The 18,114-nt window shown below is 37.1% G+C and overlaps 1 protein-coding gene across 2 annotated transcripts in view; it reads left to right on the top strand.

Annotated features, from left to right (window-relative positions):
* Window positions 1-17,557, top strand: part of RGS14 (regulator of G protein signaling 14) — a 239,796-nt gene extending 222,239 nt beyond the window's left edge. For both annotated transcript variants that reach the window (XM_053717075.1, XM_053717074.1), the window contains exons 15-16: window positions 8,966-9,362; window positions 17,076-17,557. In XM_053717075.1, the coding sequence (XP_053573050.1) occupies window positions 8,966-9,339 (374 nt within the window). In that variant the 3' untranslated portion in view covers window positions 9,340-9,362; window positions 17,076-17,557. The remainder of the gene's footprint in view (window positions 1-8,965; window positions 9,363-17,075) is intronic.
* Window positions 17,558-18,114: the final 557 nt, after the last annotated feature.

Here is an 18,114-nt window from a genome sequence, read left to right as displayed (position 1 = left end):
CTAGCCCAAAGTAACTATTATACATCATAATATATCAGTAATTTCTGTGTGCAGAATTACTCCAACACATCACATTAATAGGTACAGTTTGCTCAATCCCAGCTTTTTATAATAGTGTAATATTATACAGTTTTCAGAGATAAATAATAAATCGTGTAAGGTCCACTTTACAGACCAGTTTGTACAAATGGTGATTGTGTGCAGATGTTATATTAGTAGTCATATTAAAAGACTATGGGCTCGATCACATATACGGCGTTGCCCGCAAAAGCCGGCATCGGCTATTTTTAGACAGGTATAGAGAACACATATGTGGCACCTATATTTTACCCATCGCCCGCTGTTTTTACTTCCATAAACTAACATAGAACTAGCGTCGCAAGTCGGTATCACATATTCAAGTATCAATTTAATCACTAAGCCCTCTAACCTAACACCCCCTAAATTAACCCCAATTAACTGCAATAACCTAAAATAAAAAAGACTATCTTTAAAAATTAATAAAAATTACCAAAAATAAAAAATCCTATCTTTACATAAACCCCCCCCCCACATAAGCCTACATAAAAATAAATTAAAATAAAAAATCTAATATTACAAAAAATAAAAAAAATCTAAGATTAAAGAAAAAAATAAACAAAATTATCCAAAATAAAAAAAAATAATCCTAATCTAATACTCCTATAAAAACAAAAAAGCCACCTTAAAATAAAAACACCCCCTAATCTAACACTAAACTACCAATAGCCCTTAAAAGAGCTTTTTGTAGGGCATTGCCCTAAATTTAACATTTCTTTTACATAAAAAAATACAAATTAACCCCTAAAAGTAAAACCACACAACCCACCCAACCGCCCAAAATAAAAAAGTCCTAACTCTAAAAAAAAACAAGCTACCCATTGCCCCTAAATGGGCATTTGTATGGGCATTGTCCTTAGAAGGGCAATCAGCTCTTTAGTGCCCATTAAAAAAACAAAAACCCTAATCTAAAAAAAAAATACTCAAAAATAATATTAGATTTTTTTATTTTCATGTGAGCTTAGTTTTTTTTTTCAATGCATGATAGTCTTTTTTATTTTATGTAATTGGGGTTAACTTAGGGGGTGTTAGATTAGGGGGCTTAGTGATAAGATTAATACATTTGCGTTATGGGGGGTTGGCGGATTAGGGGTTAATAGTTTTAATAGGTAGTTTGCGATGTGGGGGCGGATTAGGCATTAATAGGTTAATTAGGTACTTTTTGTTGCGGGGGGATGGCGGATTAGAGGTTAATAGTGTAATTAGTTAGATTGCGTTGTGGGGATGGCGGTTTAGTGGTTAATATGTTAGGTACTTTGCGTTGTGGGAGGATGGCGGATTAGGGGTTAATACATTTATTAGCTAGTTTGCGATGTGGGGGTTGGCGGATTAGCGGTTAATAGTTTAAATAGGTAGACTGTGTTGGGGATGGCGGATTAGGGGTTAATAAATTTATTAGGTAGTGGGGGGATGGCGATTTAGAGGTTTTTTTAATACATTTTATTATTAGTTGCGATGTGGGAGGATGGCGGATATAGTGGTTTTGGCGTGTTGGGTTCATTTTTGGGAGGCGGGTTAGACTTTTAATGGTGATTAAACATTTCTTTTTCATGGGCAATGGCAGTTCATAAACTGCCGTAAGTCACTACCTACTCCAGAAATGTCTATTTTTGCACATTTCTGAAAGTCGCTGGTTTATCCGGCTTATGGCAGTATATGATCTGCCGGCACTGTGTTTGTTATTCACCCGATGTGTGACGTGAACTTACGGGCGCCATGGGTTTCAGCAGTTGGTCTGAAACCTAGGCCGTATATGTAATCTCGCCCTTAGTTCCTTTCCTGTCAGGTGGCAAAAGGTTAGGGAAGCAGCAGTCTGATGACCGCTGCTTGTTAAATACGGACTGTAGGTTCTCTTGGGAGAACCTGCAGCCATAGGGGGGCGAAGCGATTGATAAATCGACCCCTAAGTGTATTTAAAAGAAGGTTGACTCATTAACTTACAAATAGTAGAAAATAATAACTTACTTTGTCAAAAATTAATTGATCTTCTCAGCTGATTGGCCTGGCTGGATGTGTAAATGTGAGGGGGAAATAAATGAATAAATAATATTAGTTATACATAAAGAACATGCATGATTTATAATAAAAATGTCAGAGTGGAGACTTGACATAAACCAATCAAACTTTGCTAGTAATTGTTTTTGTTTTTTTTAACTGAAGGTGATATCATTTTTATGTAAATAGCGCTTCACTTCTAGAAGATAAACTATAATGTTCCCAGAATGCATTACAAAATGGTATAACAGCCTTCATATAAATAAAATTATTTTATATTTATAAGACATATCAAAGCCATGTTTAGAGTTTGTATATGAGCAATAAAGCACTAGAAAAACCCACTTGGAGAAAATTAAACTTACACAGTTCCTACAACTATGAAGAGACAAACCTATTCATCTAAGCAAAGATACATTAAGAGGTGAGTTTTTCTCCCATATATAAATACAGAGTCTTCTAGTATAAATAACAAAACAGAGTATACAAACATAATAATAGTAAAATATTAAAGGGACAGTCTACACCAGATTTTTTTATTATTTTAAAAGATAGATCATCCCTTTATTACCCATTCCCTAGTTTAGCATAACCAACACAGTTATATTATAACACTTTTTACATCTGTGATTACCTTGTATCTATGCTTCTGCAAACTGCCCCCTTATTTCAGTTCTTTTGACAGACTTGCATTTTAGCCAATCAGTGCTGACTCCTAGGTAACTCCAAGTGTGTGAACACAATGTTATCTATTTGACACACATGAACTAACACCCTCTAGTGGTGAAAAACTGTAAACATATATTCAGATAAGAGGTGGCCTTCAAGGAAGAAATTAGCATATGAACCTCATAGGTTTGTCTTTCAACTAAGAATACCAAGAGAACAAAGCAAAATTGATGATAAAAGTAAATTGAAAAGTTGTTTAAAATGTCATGCCCTATCTGAATCATAAAAGTTTATTTTGGACTAGACTGTCCCTTTAAAGACCTTGTAAAACATATTTGTAGCAACTCCATTATTATGAAAAGTACTGGGCACCACAGGAAGCAAAACAGTGTGGTACCAAATTAAAACACATTTCTTAGGCCTACACTTATTAGAGGAGGCTGGGCTGGGATTTTTTCAAAGATATGTAATGAAATAGCCCAGATTCTCGCCTAACTAATGCATCTGACTGTAGTCGCCATGTTAGCAGATAGGTAACACAAGATATTATTGCCTGGCAATTCTAATGATTCCACATTTAACACCAGCTTATCTTCAAAAAACTTGGATACTTAGGATTATATATCTCTGATTTATGATAGAACAATAATCGAAAATGAGAAGATAACATTTCTGTTTTTGTCAATTTACACCAGATTACACTTTATATATAAATTGATGTGAATGGGCTACGGTCCCCCATCCTTCTAAGTTTCTAATTTTGCATCTCCCCATGCTGAGCGTATGCTTTTATTGTAAACACTGAATAAACTTTGGACTTTTTAATATACTCAGTTTGTGTTGAATTAACTTGTGCCGGGACTTTGTATGACGTCACTACTTGTTTCAGCCTATACAGGGGCTGACCCCAGAGCACCTGATACCCACACTCCCACTACCAGTGTGCCAACACAGAAGAACGGCGCGGTCGGTTTAATTGGCTTGAACATCCTCTACCCTTTTGCCATATTTGTTACACTTAACATAGTAATGATAACTTATTTAATTATAAAATATTAAAATTCAAACTACAGAACATTCTGAGTATAGTGAATGGTGACTTCTTTTGACAATGTCTGCATGCATCCAAGGGGTTAACACTAACCCACATGTCTTACCATAACTGTAGCTCTAGCATTAATACCTCCATCCATAACTGTAACCAATCCCTTACTGTACATTAGATCAGTATAGTTGGCCCTGATATTTTGCATCATATTATAATGCACAGAGTAATCTTGTAATGAGCAAGATCTCCACCCATAAAGATCTTGTGGCTGCAATAATATAACTGGATGCCTGGTAAACTTTCTATAAACTAATTCCTTATTCCTAACTTTTTCACTCTATGGATATATTTAAAACATTTTCTAGGAACTGTGGTTCCCTGGTTTCTGGGCTCATCTGGTTTTTATTGGGTACTTGAAGGAGGAATGCTGCCCCATGCGACATTGTAGTGCACCCAAACCTCAAAATTTTTATCTGCCCTGGCTGGTTTGTACTTCATTTTATATGTCTATGTATAGTGCTCTATAATGAACAAGGAGAGAAATGTAAGCAGGCTGTAATATATATATAATATTAATAATAATTGTAGGAATATGAAGTAGATGTTGAGGTACATCAGATCCCCTACACAAAAATATTTAGCTTTGTGGTCAATATGTTGAAATTGCTGTAAAAGAGAGCAAATGTTTATATATTTAACTGTAGTTGAGTGTTTCTTACAAAAAATATGAAATACCTAACAAACCTATATGGATTAATTCCTCCCCCAAATGCATTAAACATATAGTTAAAGTCCTGCTTGGAAGCCACAAGGCTTACAGCTTCTGAGCCGGAAACAACCAGCGAGCCAATCTGGATCAACAGCTTTACAACACCACCAATCACTGACTGTGTCCTGCTCAGGAGCTGCTAGGCTTGCAGCTCCCAAGAGAGACTTTACCTCTGTGTTTAATAGCCCATTTGTTATTCTTAAACACATATGCCCAGATTATGAGTTTTAAGCAGTATAGGGAAAGCAAGGACCACAGCTTTTTCAGCGTTATTTCACTGTCTATAGCGCTGGTATTATAAGTTTACAAAAAGCAGGCGTTTGCGGGCGATATAGCAGTATTGAGCTCCATAACGCACCCAAATACCAGCGCTGCTTTGAGCTGCTTTGACGTGCTTGTGCAAGATTTCCCCATAGACTTCAATGGGGAGAGCCGGTAAAAAAAAAGCCTAACACCTGCAATAACGGAGGGTAAAGCTCCGTAATGCAGCCCCATTAAAGTCTATGGGGAAAAAAAATGTACGTTTACACCTAACACCCTAATATAAACCCCGAGTCTAAACACCCCTAATCTGCTGCCCCCAACATCGCCGACACCTACATTACTGTTATTAACCCCTAATCTGCCGCCCCAATCTCGTCTTCACCTAACTACAGTTATTAACCCCTAATCTGCTGCCCCTAATATCGCCGTAACCTACATTACTGTTATTAACCCCTAATCTGCTGCCCTCAAAATCGCCGCCACCGAACTACAGTTATTAACCCCTAATCTGCTGCCCCTAATATCGCCGTAACCTACATTACTGTTATTAACCCCTAATCTGCTGCCCTCAAAATCGCCGCCACTATACTAAATTATTAACCTCTAAACCTAACCCTAAGTCTAACCCTAACGTAACCCTAACCCCCACTAACTTTAACATAGGGTTACGTTATGGTTAGACTTAGGTTTAGGGGTTAATAACTTTAGTATAGTGGCTGCATTATTGGGGCAGCAGATTAGGGGTTAATAAGTGTAGTTTGGTGGCGGCGTCATTGGGGGCAGCAGATTAGGGGTTAATAAGTGTAGTTTGGTGGCGGCGATTTTGGGGGCAGCAGATTAGGGGTTTATAACAGTAATGTATGTAGGTTGCGGAGATGTTAGGGACAGCAGATTAGGGGTTAATAAGTGTATGTAGGTGGCAACGACATTGGAGCAGAAGATTAGGGGTTAATAATATTTAACTAGTATTTGCGATGCTGGAGTGCAGCGGTTTAGGGGTTAATATATTTATTATAGTGGCAGCGATGTCCGGAGCAGCAGATTAGGGGTTAATAATTTTATTTTAGTGTTTGCGATGCGGGAGGGCCTCGGTTTAGGGGTTAGTAGGTAGTTTATGGTTGTTAGTGTAATTTGTAACACTTTAGTTATGAGTTTTATGGTACAGCTTTGTAACGTAAAACCCATAACTACTGACTTTCAGATGGCGGTATAGATCTTGTAGTTATGGGCTGTACCGCTCACTTTTTGGCCTCCCAGGCAAACTCGTAATACCGGCGCTATGGAAGTCCCATTGAAAAAGGACTTTTTGAAAAGAGCGGTAGTTGCGTTGCGGTACGGCCAAAAAGGTGTGCGGTACACCTATACCTACAAGACTTGTAATAGCAGCGGAAGTGAAAAAGCAGCATTATGAGCCATGGCGATGCTTTTTCACTCATAACGCACAACTCGTAATCTAGCTGTCAGTTATCTAGCCTCACTAATGCAAAAATAACGTGCTATAATAATGTTATGTTTTCATTAGAATGTCCCTTTAATATTTTCAAATAGCCATACCAAGATCCATACAGTTTATTAACATAGAGCTATCGGTTCAATGCCATTTACTAAACTAAGGATTAGAATACTACAGTGACTTCAGTTATGGATTAAATGAAACTTTATAACTTTTTTCAATACAAAAAAAGTACAGTTACAAATTCTTCCGGACAGAACAGAGCTTTTGCCAGCCTCATCCCTTTTATATGACACAGCTTATTCATGACAACTATTTGTTAGATTTAAGTGGCAGTTTAATGAATAGGCTGGTCTAGATTTGTTTATGTAATTTACTCTGTTCACTGTCATCATAAAACGTGAGAGGAAAAGTCTTGTGTACACAGCAAGATTGTTAGAAGGATTCCTGAATGTTTAACTCTTTAGTTTCGTGCATATGATATCCAAACAACAGCAACTATTTGTGCACATATAAAGCTTAAAAGAGGTGCATTGCTTATATAGTATATTTAAAAGAACATTATAAAAACGTTTTATCATAAACACTGGGCAATTAGGAGCCCCTCCTTTTAATTCATCCTTTTTCCTGTCCTTTTTCCACTTTTTCTGTATTGATCACAATTGATCTCAATGTATTTGTATTTCTTCCTAAATCTATGAATCTATTGGCTCTCAGTACACTTAAAGGGACAGTCTACACAAAAATTGTTATTGTTTAAAAAGGTAGATATCGCCTTTACTACCCATTCCCCAGCTTTGCACAACCAACATTGTTAGATTAATATACTTTATAACCGTTAAACCTCTAAATTTCTGCCTGTTTCTAAGCCACTACAGACAGCCTCTTATCACATGCTTTTTATTTGCTTTTCACAACAGGAGACTGCTAAATCATGTGGGCCATACAGGTAACATTGTGTTTACACCCGAGGAGTTATTTAAGAGTTAGCACAACACAGTACTAAATGCAACTCAATATTTTTTAAATAGTCACAGTCATGTGATCAGGATCAGGGGGCTGTCAGAAAAATGCTTAGATACAAGGTAATCACAGAGGTAAAAAGTATATTAATATAACTGTGTTGATTATGCAAAACTGGGGAATGGGTAATAAATGGATAATCTATATTGTAAAACGATAAAAATTATATTGTAAACTGTCCCTTTAATTAAAAGTGTGCCTAGTATCAGTAGAAATTTGGTGTCCAACAGAAATCCTTGGGTAAGTTCTTATCAATCAGAAATTCATTGCATTATTTTTGTGGTCTTATCAATTCAAACTCATTCTAAATAATTAAAAAAACTTTTAATCATATGCTTTTCTGATGCATTTGTGTCACAAAACATCAACCTATACCTTGTTTGTGAACAATTCAACACCGGTATCCTAATAAATAGGAAAACTGTTTTGACTCATCAAATTAAATGCCTGCCAACTGATGGAAAAAACAGGTTGGCCCTTTTAAAGTGGCTTTGTGAGTACATTTAAACATATTAGTCCGTCATTATCAATACTGAATCAGTTAGCTACCATGTTTTATTTTCACTTTGTCTGTGTATCTTTTGCTTACATAAAGATCTATGAAAATCCTAGTGAGAAGTTACTTGTAAATCCTGCCAGGCCTTTTTCTTATAGTTTTCTTGGTTTTTGTGTGCTTGACTAGTATTTTTTATATGGTATACTTTTCTAATTCAAGCATTTTTGTTTCAAACAGCAACACTTCTTATTGATTGGAATAGCTTTGAAACTGAAAAAAGAAAAAAATCACCTGAACTGCTGTACACTGTTTTCATTGAACTGATTGGAATGGGGCCACAGTGTTATAGCTAATGAGAGGAAATAGACCTATTGTGTTTCATCCACATGTTTGAATGTTCTTAAAGGGACATGAAACCCAATTTTTTTCTTTACTGATTTAGAAAGAGCATGTTTAAACAACTTTCCAATTTACTTCTATTATCTAATTTGCTTCTTTGAGGCCTATTTAAGAAATGTCTTGTGGACCTGATCTGACAGTGCGGATCAGGTCCGCAAGACATCGCTGAATGCAGAGAGAAATACGCTCTCCGCATTTAACATTGCACCAGCAGCTCCCAAGGGGCCGCCAGCAGGGGGGTGTCACTCAACCCGATCGTACTCGATCGGGTTGATTTCCGGCGATTCCTGTCCGCCTGCTCAGAGCAGATGGACAGGGTTATGGAGCAGCGGTCTTTGTGACCGCTGCTTCATAACTGCTGTTTTTGGCGAGTCTGAAGACTCGCCAGAAACACGAGCCTTCAAGCTCCTTTCGGAGCTTGATAGATAGGCCCGATTCTCTTGATTTCCTTTGTTGAAAAGCATATCTAAATAGGCTCAGTAGCTGCTGATCGGTGGCTGCACATAGATGCCTGGTGTTATTGGCGCACCCTTGTGCATTACTATTTCTTCAACAAATGATATCTAATGAATGAAGCAAAATAGATTATAGAAATAAATTGGAATGTTGTTTACAATTGTATTTGCTATCTGAATCATGAAAGAAAAATGTTGGGTCCTGATAAGATAAAATGAGTTACATTTTGTGTAAAATCACACTAAAGTTGTAAAATATGTTCTATTTGGATGTCTTAGAAATGATTACATTTTAACAAATCATTTTCTCCAACAGAATTGGTTGAGCTACTTAACAGAGTGCAGAGTTCCCGTGCAGATGACCAGCGAGGCCTACTGACCAAAGAGGTTCTTGTGCTACCAGATTTCTTGAGGCTTCCAGCAGATGATGAATGTGGTAACTGCCATGGATGCAGTCTGAACTTTTCCACAGACGTTCTAAAGACTTCCTTAGCACATGTGGATATGGGGCAGCCCTCAACAAACTGTAATGAAAACAAGACTACTAACATCTCTTCTCCAACAGAAAATACATTTTGTTCTACAGATTCACAGACACAACTTACAACAAACACAACTCATGAAAAGACTCTTTCAAATTTGACCTCTTCACATCATCATCATCATCATCACCATCATCACCATTCTTAAAATCTGTGCCAAAGATCCAAATGGTGGGTAGTACTAGTAATCATGTTTTGGCTTCTATTTATAAACCAATGTGCCAACTGGCAAAGAATAATGACATAGAGCTAGATTACGAGTGGAGCGCTATTTTGCGTTCCCATGTTAATTTTCGCTAGACAGTGGCTTTTTGCGCATGTTGTGCTCGTATTACAAGTTAAAAGTAAAAAGTTAGTGTGTGAGACAAACCGACGCGCAAAAAGCTGAACTTCAAATGTTGTGACCATGTTAATGTATTCTCAAATAGACTTCAATAAAGTGCAAAAACTGGGAAAAAAAACTAACACGCATAATCGCGTGCTAATTCGACTGCGTTTACTTAAGAGCGCTAAACCCAACATAAATTATGAATATTTAAATATTTCCCATTCCAGTGTTCATCCCGGATGAATTAGAAATTGCAGCAAACGACTTAGAAACTTGACTTTTTCCTATCTGTAACATTGGCCTCTAGTTATCATAGTCTGGCGGACCTGATCCGACAGTGCGGATCAGGTCCGCTAGACTTCGCTGAATAGGGCGAGCAATACGCTCGCCGTATTCAGCATTGCACCAGCAGCTCACAAGAACTGCTGGTGCAACGCCGCCCCCTGTTGACTCGCGGCCAATCGGCCGCCAGCAGGGGGGTGTCAATCAACCCGATCGTACTAGATAGGATTGATTTGCGGTGATGTCTGTCCACCTGCTCAGAGCAGGCGGACAGGTTATGGAGCAGCGGTCAGAAACACGGGGCATCAAGCTCCATACGGAGCTTGATACATATGCCCCAGTGAGTGGACTAGTAACTTTTTCCCTCTAGGCAAGTAACTGAGTAGTAAAAAATAGTGATATTTTTCCACCATCTATTTATATACAACGTATATCTATTTAAAAATACGTAGAGCATATTTCCCTATGTGAAGAACATTGGAATGTGAAATATGTACAGTAAATACATAGTTAAAACCAATATTACATATTAATATAGAATAAAAATGCTTTTTCATGCTTTTAGGTATTTGACTGCAAAGGACTCCAATGCACATATGTATATTATGTGTGTAAATATGAATTTATATGTGTATATATGTATGTAAATACATATATACACATATAAATACATCTGTATACACAAACACATATATATATATACAGTATACATAGATATATATATATATATAATGTATATATACATATATACAGTATATATACATACACATATTTAGACATGTATATGTATGTTTATATATGGTAGAGCCCTTTTTTTTAAATAATTTTTAGCAGACAGTGTTTATATGTGTGTAACTGTACTTTTACATGTTTTTATTTTGTATGAGCTAACCCTACAAGTGTAAATTACAAATGCTTTCTCGCGTTCATCTTTACTTTGAATTTCTGACTCCCCTGCTATTTCCGTCACGTGTGCAAAAAGCCAATAATGGGTCAGATTTTAAGTGATGTCCTATTTAGCATTTTTGCTTGAGTATAAGCACTGCTAGAAGTAAACTTTTAACGCGAGCATGATTGCAAGCATATTACCAGTTGAAAGTAAAATGTTTGTGTGTGAGCGAAACCCAATGCATGCTAACTTCAGGACTTCTAAAACTGCATATTCGCTCTATAGACTTTAATGGTGCACGTTATAAAAAAACCTAACACTTATCGCTTACATGCTAACCCGACACTCCGTTAGATCAACTGTGATCAACCCGACTCTACATATATATATATATATATAAAAGTATACTTATATTTCACATTCCAATGTTCTTCACATAGAAGAAAATGTTCTTTTCATTATATATATATATATATGATTCATTTTTAAAAGAAATCTATCTATATATTTATATACAGGTATAGATATTTACATATATATATATATACATACTGCATTTAAAAATACAAAGGACATATTCTACAATGTGAAGAACATTGGAATGTAAAATATTTACAGTAAATACACAGTAAAACACTTTTTTAAATATTCAAACTGAATAAAATGTATTTTTTAATGTTTTAAGGTATTTGAGTGGAGATGGCTATACATGTGTGTGTATATATGTATGTATATACAATATATACATATAGCAATACATAAATACACACACATATATATATATATATATATGTACACCCATACACAAATTTAGACATATATGTATACAAAATAGCCCTTTTTATTGAAATACCTTGTCATATACCTTTTAACCCAGGGGTGCCCAATAGGTCGATCGCTGTCTACCAGTCGATTGCGAAATCGCTGCTGGTAGATCACGGCCGGCTCTTTAATTGGTCCAGCCTTCCTATTTCTCATGCACCACACACACTGACCGGCCTGCCAAAAGTTTATAGCCAGGCACAGCAGTGTCAAGAAGGGAACCTTTTTTGGTGCCTGGTGCAAGTTTGCTAAGCGCTATGACCGGAGCCTGGAATAGTTACAGAAATGTAAGTCACGTACATATTCTCTAATGATGCTGCAGCTGTCTGCTCTTTCGATTCAGTCCAGTGTTCAGACATTGCCTGGGAGTCATTATTAGGACTGATAGACAAGTGCAAATTTATACATAATATTTAAAAAACGCTTCTCAATATCTCCATATGCAGCAGTTATCTGAGGATCCCTGTTTTGGTGAAAGTCCTATGTGTGTGTATATATATATATATATATATATATATATATATATATATATATATACTGTATATATATTTATATTTATATATATATATGTGTGTGTGTGTACAGCAAGGCTAGAAAACACTCTCAGGAATTTTATAAACAAAAGCAACAAATTTTGTTTTATGAAAATGAAAAATTGCAAAAACATATTTATGCACTATTCATTTCTAATAAAGGTTTTAACTATTTATTTACTGTAAATATTTCACATTCCTATGTTCTGCACATAGGAGAAAATGTTCTAAGTATTTTTAAATAGATAGTCCTATATATCTGTGTATATATATATATATATATATATATAAAATATATAATAATAATAATAATAATTTGCGATTTATATAGCGCTTTTCTCCCTGTGAGACTCAAAGCACTTTACAAATATACCAACATAAGACATAAAAGTTAGGAGTTTCTGAAGGTCGGATAAGCGGACTGAATGCCTTTAGCTTTTTTTAAAAGTCTGTAAGGACGGTGCCTCTCTGATTGCGCACGGTAAAGAGTTCCAGAAAGTAGGGGCAGCGTGGCCGAATGCTCTGGAGCCTGAGTTTGTCCTTATTCTTGGCACTCAGAGGCTGACCTAAGTGAACGGGATGGGATGTAGGGTGTCAGGAGCTCTTTCAGGTACTGTGGGCCTTGGTTGTTTAAGGCTTTGAAGGTCAGCAGGCCAATTTTAAAATATGTTTGCCATTTAATTGGAAGCCAATGCAGGGAGTGGAGAACAGGTGTTATGTGGCAGGAGCGAGTTTGATTGGTCAATAGTCTGGCTGCTGCGTTTTGTACTGTCTGAAGGCGATGGAGTTCTCTTTTTGGGAGCCCCAAGTAAAGTGCATTGCAGTAATCTAGCCTAGAGGATACAAATGCATGGATTAATGTTGGCATATCATCCAGTGGAAGTAGGTGTTGTATCCTGGCTATGTTTTTCCGATGAAAGTAGGCAGATTTTATTACGGAGGAAATCTGCTGTTTAAAAGATAGTCCAGCGTCAATCAGCACTCCGAGGTTTCGTACCTTTGCTGAGCTAATGAGTTTAGAGCCTCCAAGCTCCAGGCCAGTTGGGTGATTGTGGGATATTTTTGATGCCCGGGGTCCCCTCACCAAGAGTAACTCTGTTTTGTCCAGGTTCGCTTTGAGACAGCTAGCATTCATCCATTCTATGAGGTCTGTTAAGCAATTGTTTATGTGGCATGCTGGGTCTGTAGTATCTGGAGCAAAGGAGAAGTAGAGTTGTGTGTCATCAGCGTAACAATGATACCTTAGGCCATGTCAGGTAATGATGTCCCTCAGTGGTAGTAAGTAAATTGCGAATAGCATGGTAGACAGGATAGATCCTTGTGGAACTCCGCAGGCAAGTTGATAATGAGCTTGATCCTGATATTACTCTCTGTGATCTACCAGCGAGGAAAGATTTAAACCAGTTAAGGACTGTGCCTCCTAGACCACAGATGTACTGCAAGCGCTCTATTAGAATCCTATGGTCAATGGTGTCAAATGCAGCTGAGAGATCCAGGAGGATTAGAATGGAGTAATCACCTTTGTCTCTTGCCATGAGGAGATCATTTAGCACTCAGACTAGCGCTGTTTCAGTGCTGTGGCGGCATCTGAAGCCTGACTGGAAAGGATCGAATATGTTTAGACGTGAGAGATGGGCTTCCAGTTGAGTTGCCACTACTTTTTCAATTACTTTCCCCAGAAATGGGAGGTTGGATACTGGTCTGTAATTAGTCATGCAGTCTGGGTCTAATAAAGGTTTCTTTAGGAGTGGTTTTACCACAGCTTCTTTTAGAGGATCTGTGAAGTCTCCTGTTTTTAGTGAACACTGAACTATTTTTGTGAGGACTGGGGCGAGTGTTTCAATGCATCCAGTTATGAGCTGAGTTGGATCAGGGTCTAAGTCACATGTAGTAGGGTGCAACTTTTGTATGGTGTTTTTAACTCCTTTTATATCCACATTTGTAAAAGTGGCCCATAAACTGGGGCAATCTGGCATTCCATTGTAGTGGTTCTGGTGTGTAACTGTTTGGCCTGCTGTGATAGCAGTTCGGATTGAGGAAATCTTGTCTCTGAAGAAGTTTACAAATGCTTCACATTTATCCTGAGAAAAGTTGGTAGGGCTAAGCATGCATGCTGGTTTGCAGAGCCTTTCTACTGTGCGAAACAGTTGCCTGGGTCTATTGTGGGAGAGTGCAATTTTGCGTGATAAAAATGAAGATTTTTTCTGCGTTATCTTGGATTGATATTTATTTAGATGTTTGGTAAGAGCGGCTTTATCCTCTGGATCATGTGTTCTGCGCCACTTTCTCTCGAGCTTACGTCCTGTTCTTTTCATTTCTCTGAAGGAGCTATCAAACCACGGTGCATTGTTGTGGGTTTGGACAGTGCATATGCGAGATGGTGCAATGCTTTCTAGGGTGTCTCTCATGGTTTTGTTGTAGAGTCGGACTAAGGAGCTGGGGTCTTCACAGGTGCCCATTAGTTCACTTAGATCCATATGTGATGCTACATCCAGTGGTGTCACCCCTTTTAATGAGTGGTGTTTGACCAGGTTCTGAGGCTGGTGTCTGGTTGATTGTGATACAATGGAGAAGTGAATGGAGTGGTGGTCTGACCAGGTAACTGGGTTTACAGTTACTGGTGACACTTCTAGTCCAGACTGAAACACTAGATCAAGTGTATAACCTTTTCTGTGGGTGGGAGTGGTGACGATTTGTGTAAAGCCGAGTGTACTCATCAAGCTGAGGAGATCCTGCCCAAGCAGGGATAGAGTTTTGTCGATCCAAATGTTGAAGTCTCCTAATATAAGCCATCTGGGGTGTTCAAGGATTAAGCCAGCCAAAAGGTCTGGGAGTTCCTGAAGAAATCTCTTCCCATCTCCTGGGGGTCTGTATATTAGCAGTATTCGGAATCCTCTCTCTATTGAGAGGCTGGCAGCTACACATTCAAAAGATTGGGTTTTGTGGACTGATATTGGTCTGGGATTTAAGGATGATTTTGCACAGATCATAACTCCGCCTCCCTTGCGATCTTGTCTCTGGCGGTGGAACACTGTGTAATTGTCTGGAATAGCTGCCTCTAGAATAGGCCCTGCATTTTCATCTAACCATGATTCTGTGAAATAATAGCTGTTTTGTTCTTTATTGATCTGGCATTGCATACATTGCATAGGATTGCTCTGATAGGACAGTCTTGGGATTCTGAGTTTTTGCTCTGTACTTTGGAGACAGTGTGTCTTCTAATAGGGATCACACAAAGAGATTTTCTTGATTTGATAGTGATATATATATATATATATATATATATATAAATAAATAAATATATATTGTACTAAAATACCATCAGATATATGTAGAAATATGTATTTATGAATAAATAGAACATATTATTTTATGTGAAGAACATTTGGATGTGAAATATATATACGTTTGGCTGTTTGCGCTCGTCAGGTTAGCACAAGAGCTTTTTTTAGTGGGTAGATATCGTTGAACTGGTTATTTTAAAAGTAGATCCCAGCACAAAAAAGTGTGGGTACTCCCGTTTTAACCCTTAGAAATAAATTGTATCAACTCCTTAACGACCGCGACGTACCATGTTCCTCGCCGGCCATTAAGGGTTATCTTGTTCATAAAAGCACGGGTTTTGGCGGGACCATGCTTTTATACCCTCGCTCCTCCCTTCTGGTCAATGGAAATAGCTATTTATACCAATAATAACTAGTAATAATTAATAACTAATAACAATAGTTTATTTTAATGTATTTATGTTGTGTTTGGTGCACATATCTTTTCGTTGGTGCTTGAGCGAAGGCATTTACATTCAACTTGTAATATGCACACAAGTTAGCGTGGTGCGATATTGCTTATTGCGACTTGCACAAACAATAGCGCTCCACTTGTAATCTAGCCCAATTTTTGTTACACTTTTTAAAGGGAATATACAAAATTATCAGTAGCTTTGACACAAATACACGGTAGTTGCTATTTTGCTTTTATCAGAGATTATATTGAATATTTATTATATTATCTGTTATCTTTTATAAGACTGTTGGAAGTAAATGCTAACTATTAGGGATGTACAGAGGCCATTTGGGCCTAGGCCCAGATTGGCAGAATTTTAGGGACAGCAAATTTAGGTAGGTGCATAGATTATTCTTTGGGTTCCTGGAAAAAGTTTATAATTTCTCTATGATAAAGAAAAGGTTTAGTTACTGTTCTGCGGTTTTTAGTAGGGTTTAATAATGTATGAGAAGGAAAGGGGAAATCATTGGTTTTAGCTGACAGGGTTTAATAACTGCTCTCTGTGTGTATTTGCAGGAGGGAATTGCTCTCAGTGGTTCTGGCATGAATAAGTTAATAAATGTGTGTCAGGAAGTGGCTAATAAAGTCTTTTGTTTGCCTGACATCTATCATTTAATAACTACACTGTGCTAATCAGAAACAGGGTAACGATTTTAACCACAAGAAATAAATATATATGAGGTACAAATGATATAAACAGGGGATGGACGAATTCTTATGAGAAAGCAGAAACCTGACTCTATATTAAGGATGGCAAACTTTCTAGGGAGTGTGTGGTCAAAGTGATTATTTTTAAAACAAAAAATCTCTTGATTATATTTGAGATGCATGCAATCATCATTTCTAATTGCTATATTAGTATTTATAGAAAAATAAAAAAATAGTAACAATAATTAACTTTTGTTTGAGGAATAGTAAGAAACAAGGTCTGTTTACAATTGGTCTCTGTGGATATTTTTACAGCAAGCCCCTTTTCCAATGGTGTCAGTGGGTACTTTTGCATAAAATAAAGCACCCGCAGAATTTGTGTCAGCTGGTATTTTTTAACCATAAATAAGGCCCTTTTCAATGGTGCCAGAATGTATTTTGTTATAAAAAAGGCCTCAGTGCATTGCTGTCAGAGGGTATGGGGCTCTTTAAAACCTTTTACATTAGTGTCAGTAGGTACGAACTTTGAGTAAGCATTTTATAATATATTATGATTTTTTATACTTTACAGTGCTAAATAAAGTTTATTTTTTCATTTGCAGACGTATCCCTGGCTTGTCCCTGTCTACCAGTGAAACAGTTGTAGGGTTGGTTTCTCTCATCCAATGAGTAACTGTGGGAGCTGTCCCTGGCAGCTTGTGAACATTACTGCAGTCGTAGGAGTTGTCTTTGTCCACAAAGGAACATTAATAAGACTGTGGAAGTTGTGCTACCATAACATGCACAAATATAGCACTACAACTAGTGCACAGACCTACATTCCATGAAAGGTTAAATGCATTTTAATTTGTTTTTACATCTTTAACTGCTGGTCCTTTATGTACAGAATAGTAAATGTTTTCCCATGAATCTTTAATGATATTCATCACTATGGATATGGGGCCTTTATGTTCATTCATTTGCATTATTATTTATTAAAGATTATAATGAATCTTTCAAGAACATTTTTTCAAAAATATAATATTGATGATGATTTTTGTGTTTTTAAAAAATTTATTGTACAAAATAAAAATGTTGTATCCTTTGCTTTGTATGTTTTGTTTTAATGTTATATTTCCATGTACAAGTCAACAGAAGTGTGCTGATAGCTGCATTCTACAAAGTGCTAAATATGTCATACTTACATAAATAACTGAATTTACAATGGCTAGGCATGGGTTAATTAGGCATGCTCTGACACTTAAGCCCACTTGTGCCCTGTGGTGTCTCCACTAACCGGTACACTCACTATTATCAGACCAAAAATATAGTTACAATTTCCGATCAGCTATACTGGACAACCAAGTGTTTAAATGATAAGAATTAATTTCAATCAGCATTCTAAATGTGTTTTGTTTTTCAACTTAAATGGACAGTAAAGTCAAAATTAAGGGGCCGAATTATCAAGCTCCGAATGGGATGATTGACAGCCCCTGCTAGCGGCCGATTGGCTGTCAGTGAGCAGGGGGTGGCATTGCACAAGCATTTCACTAGAAATGCTTGTGCAATGATAAATGCTGATAGCGTATTTAGCGATGTAGAGTGGGCATAATTCGCTATGTATTAAATCTACCCCTATCTCTGCTTTTTCTAGGTGAGACT

Source organism: Bombina bombina, chromosome 6 (genome assembly GCF_027579735.1).
Source record: "Bombina bombina isolate aBomBom1 chromosome 6, aBomBom1.pri, whole genome shotgun sequence".
In the NCBI taxonomy this organism is placed as follows: domain Eukaryota; kingdom Metazoa; phylum Chordata; class Amphibia; order Anura; family Bombinatoridae; genus Bombina; species Bombina bombina.
The sequence above is the reverse complement of the archived record's forward strand: the minus strand, read 5'-3'. Positions and strand labels throughout refer to the sequence as shown.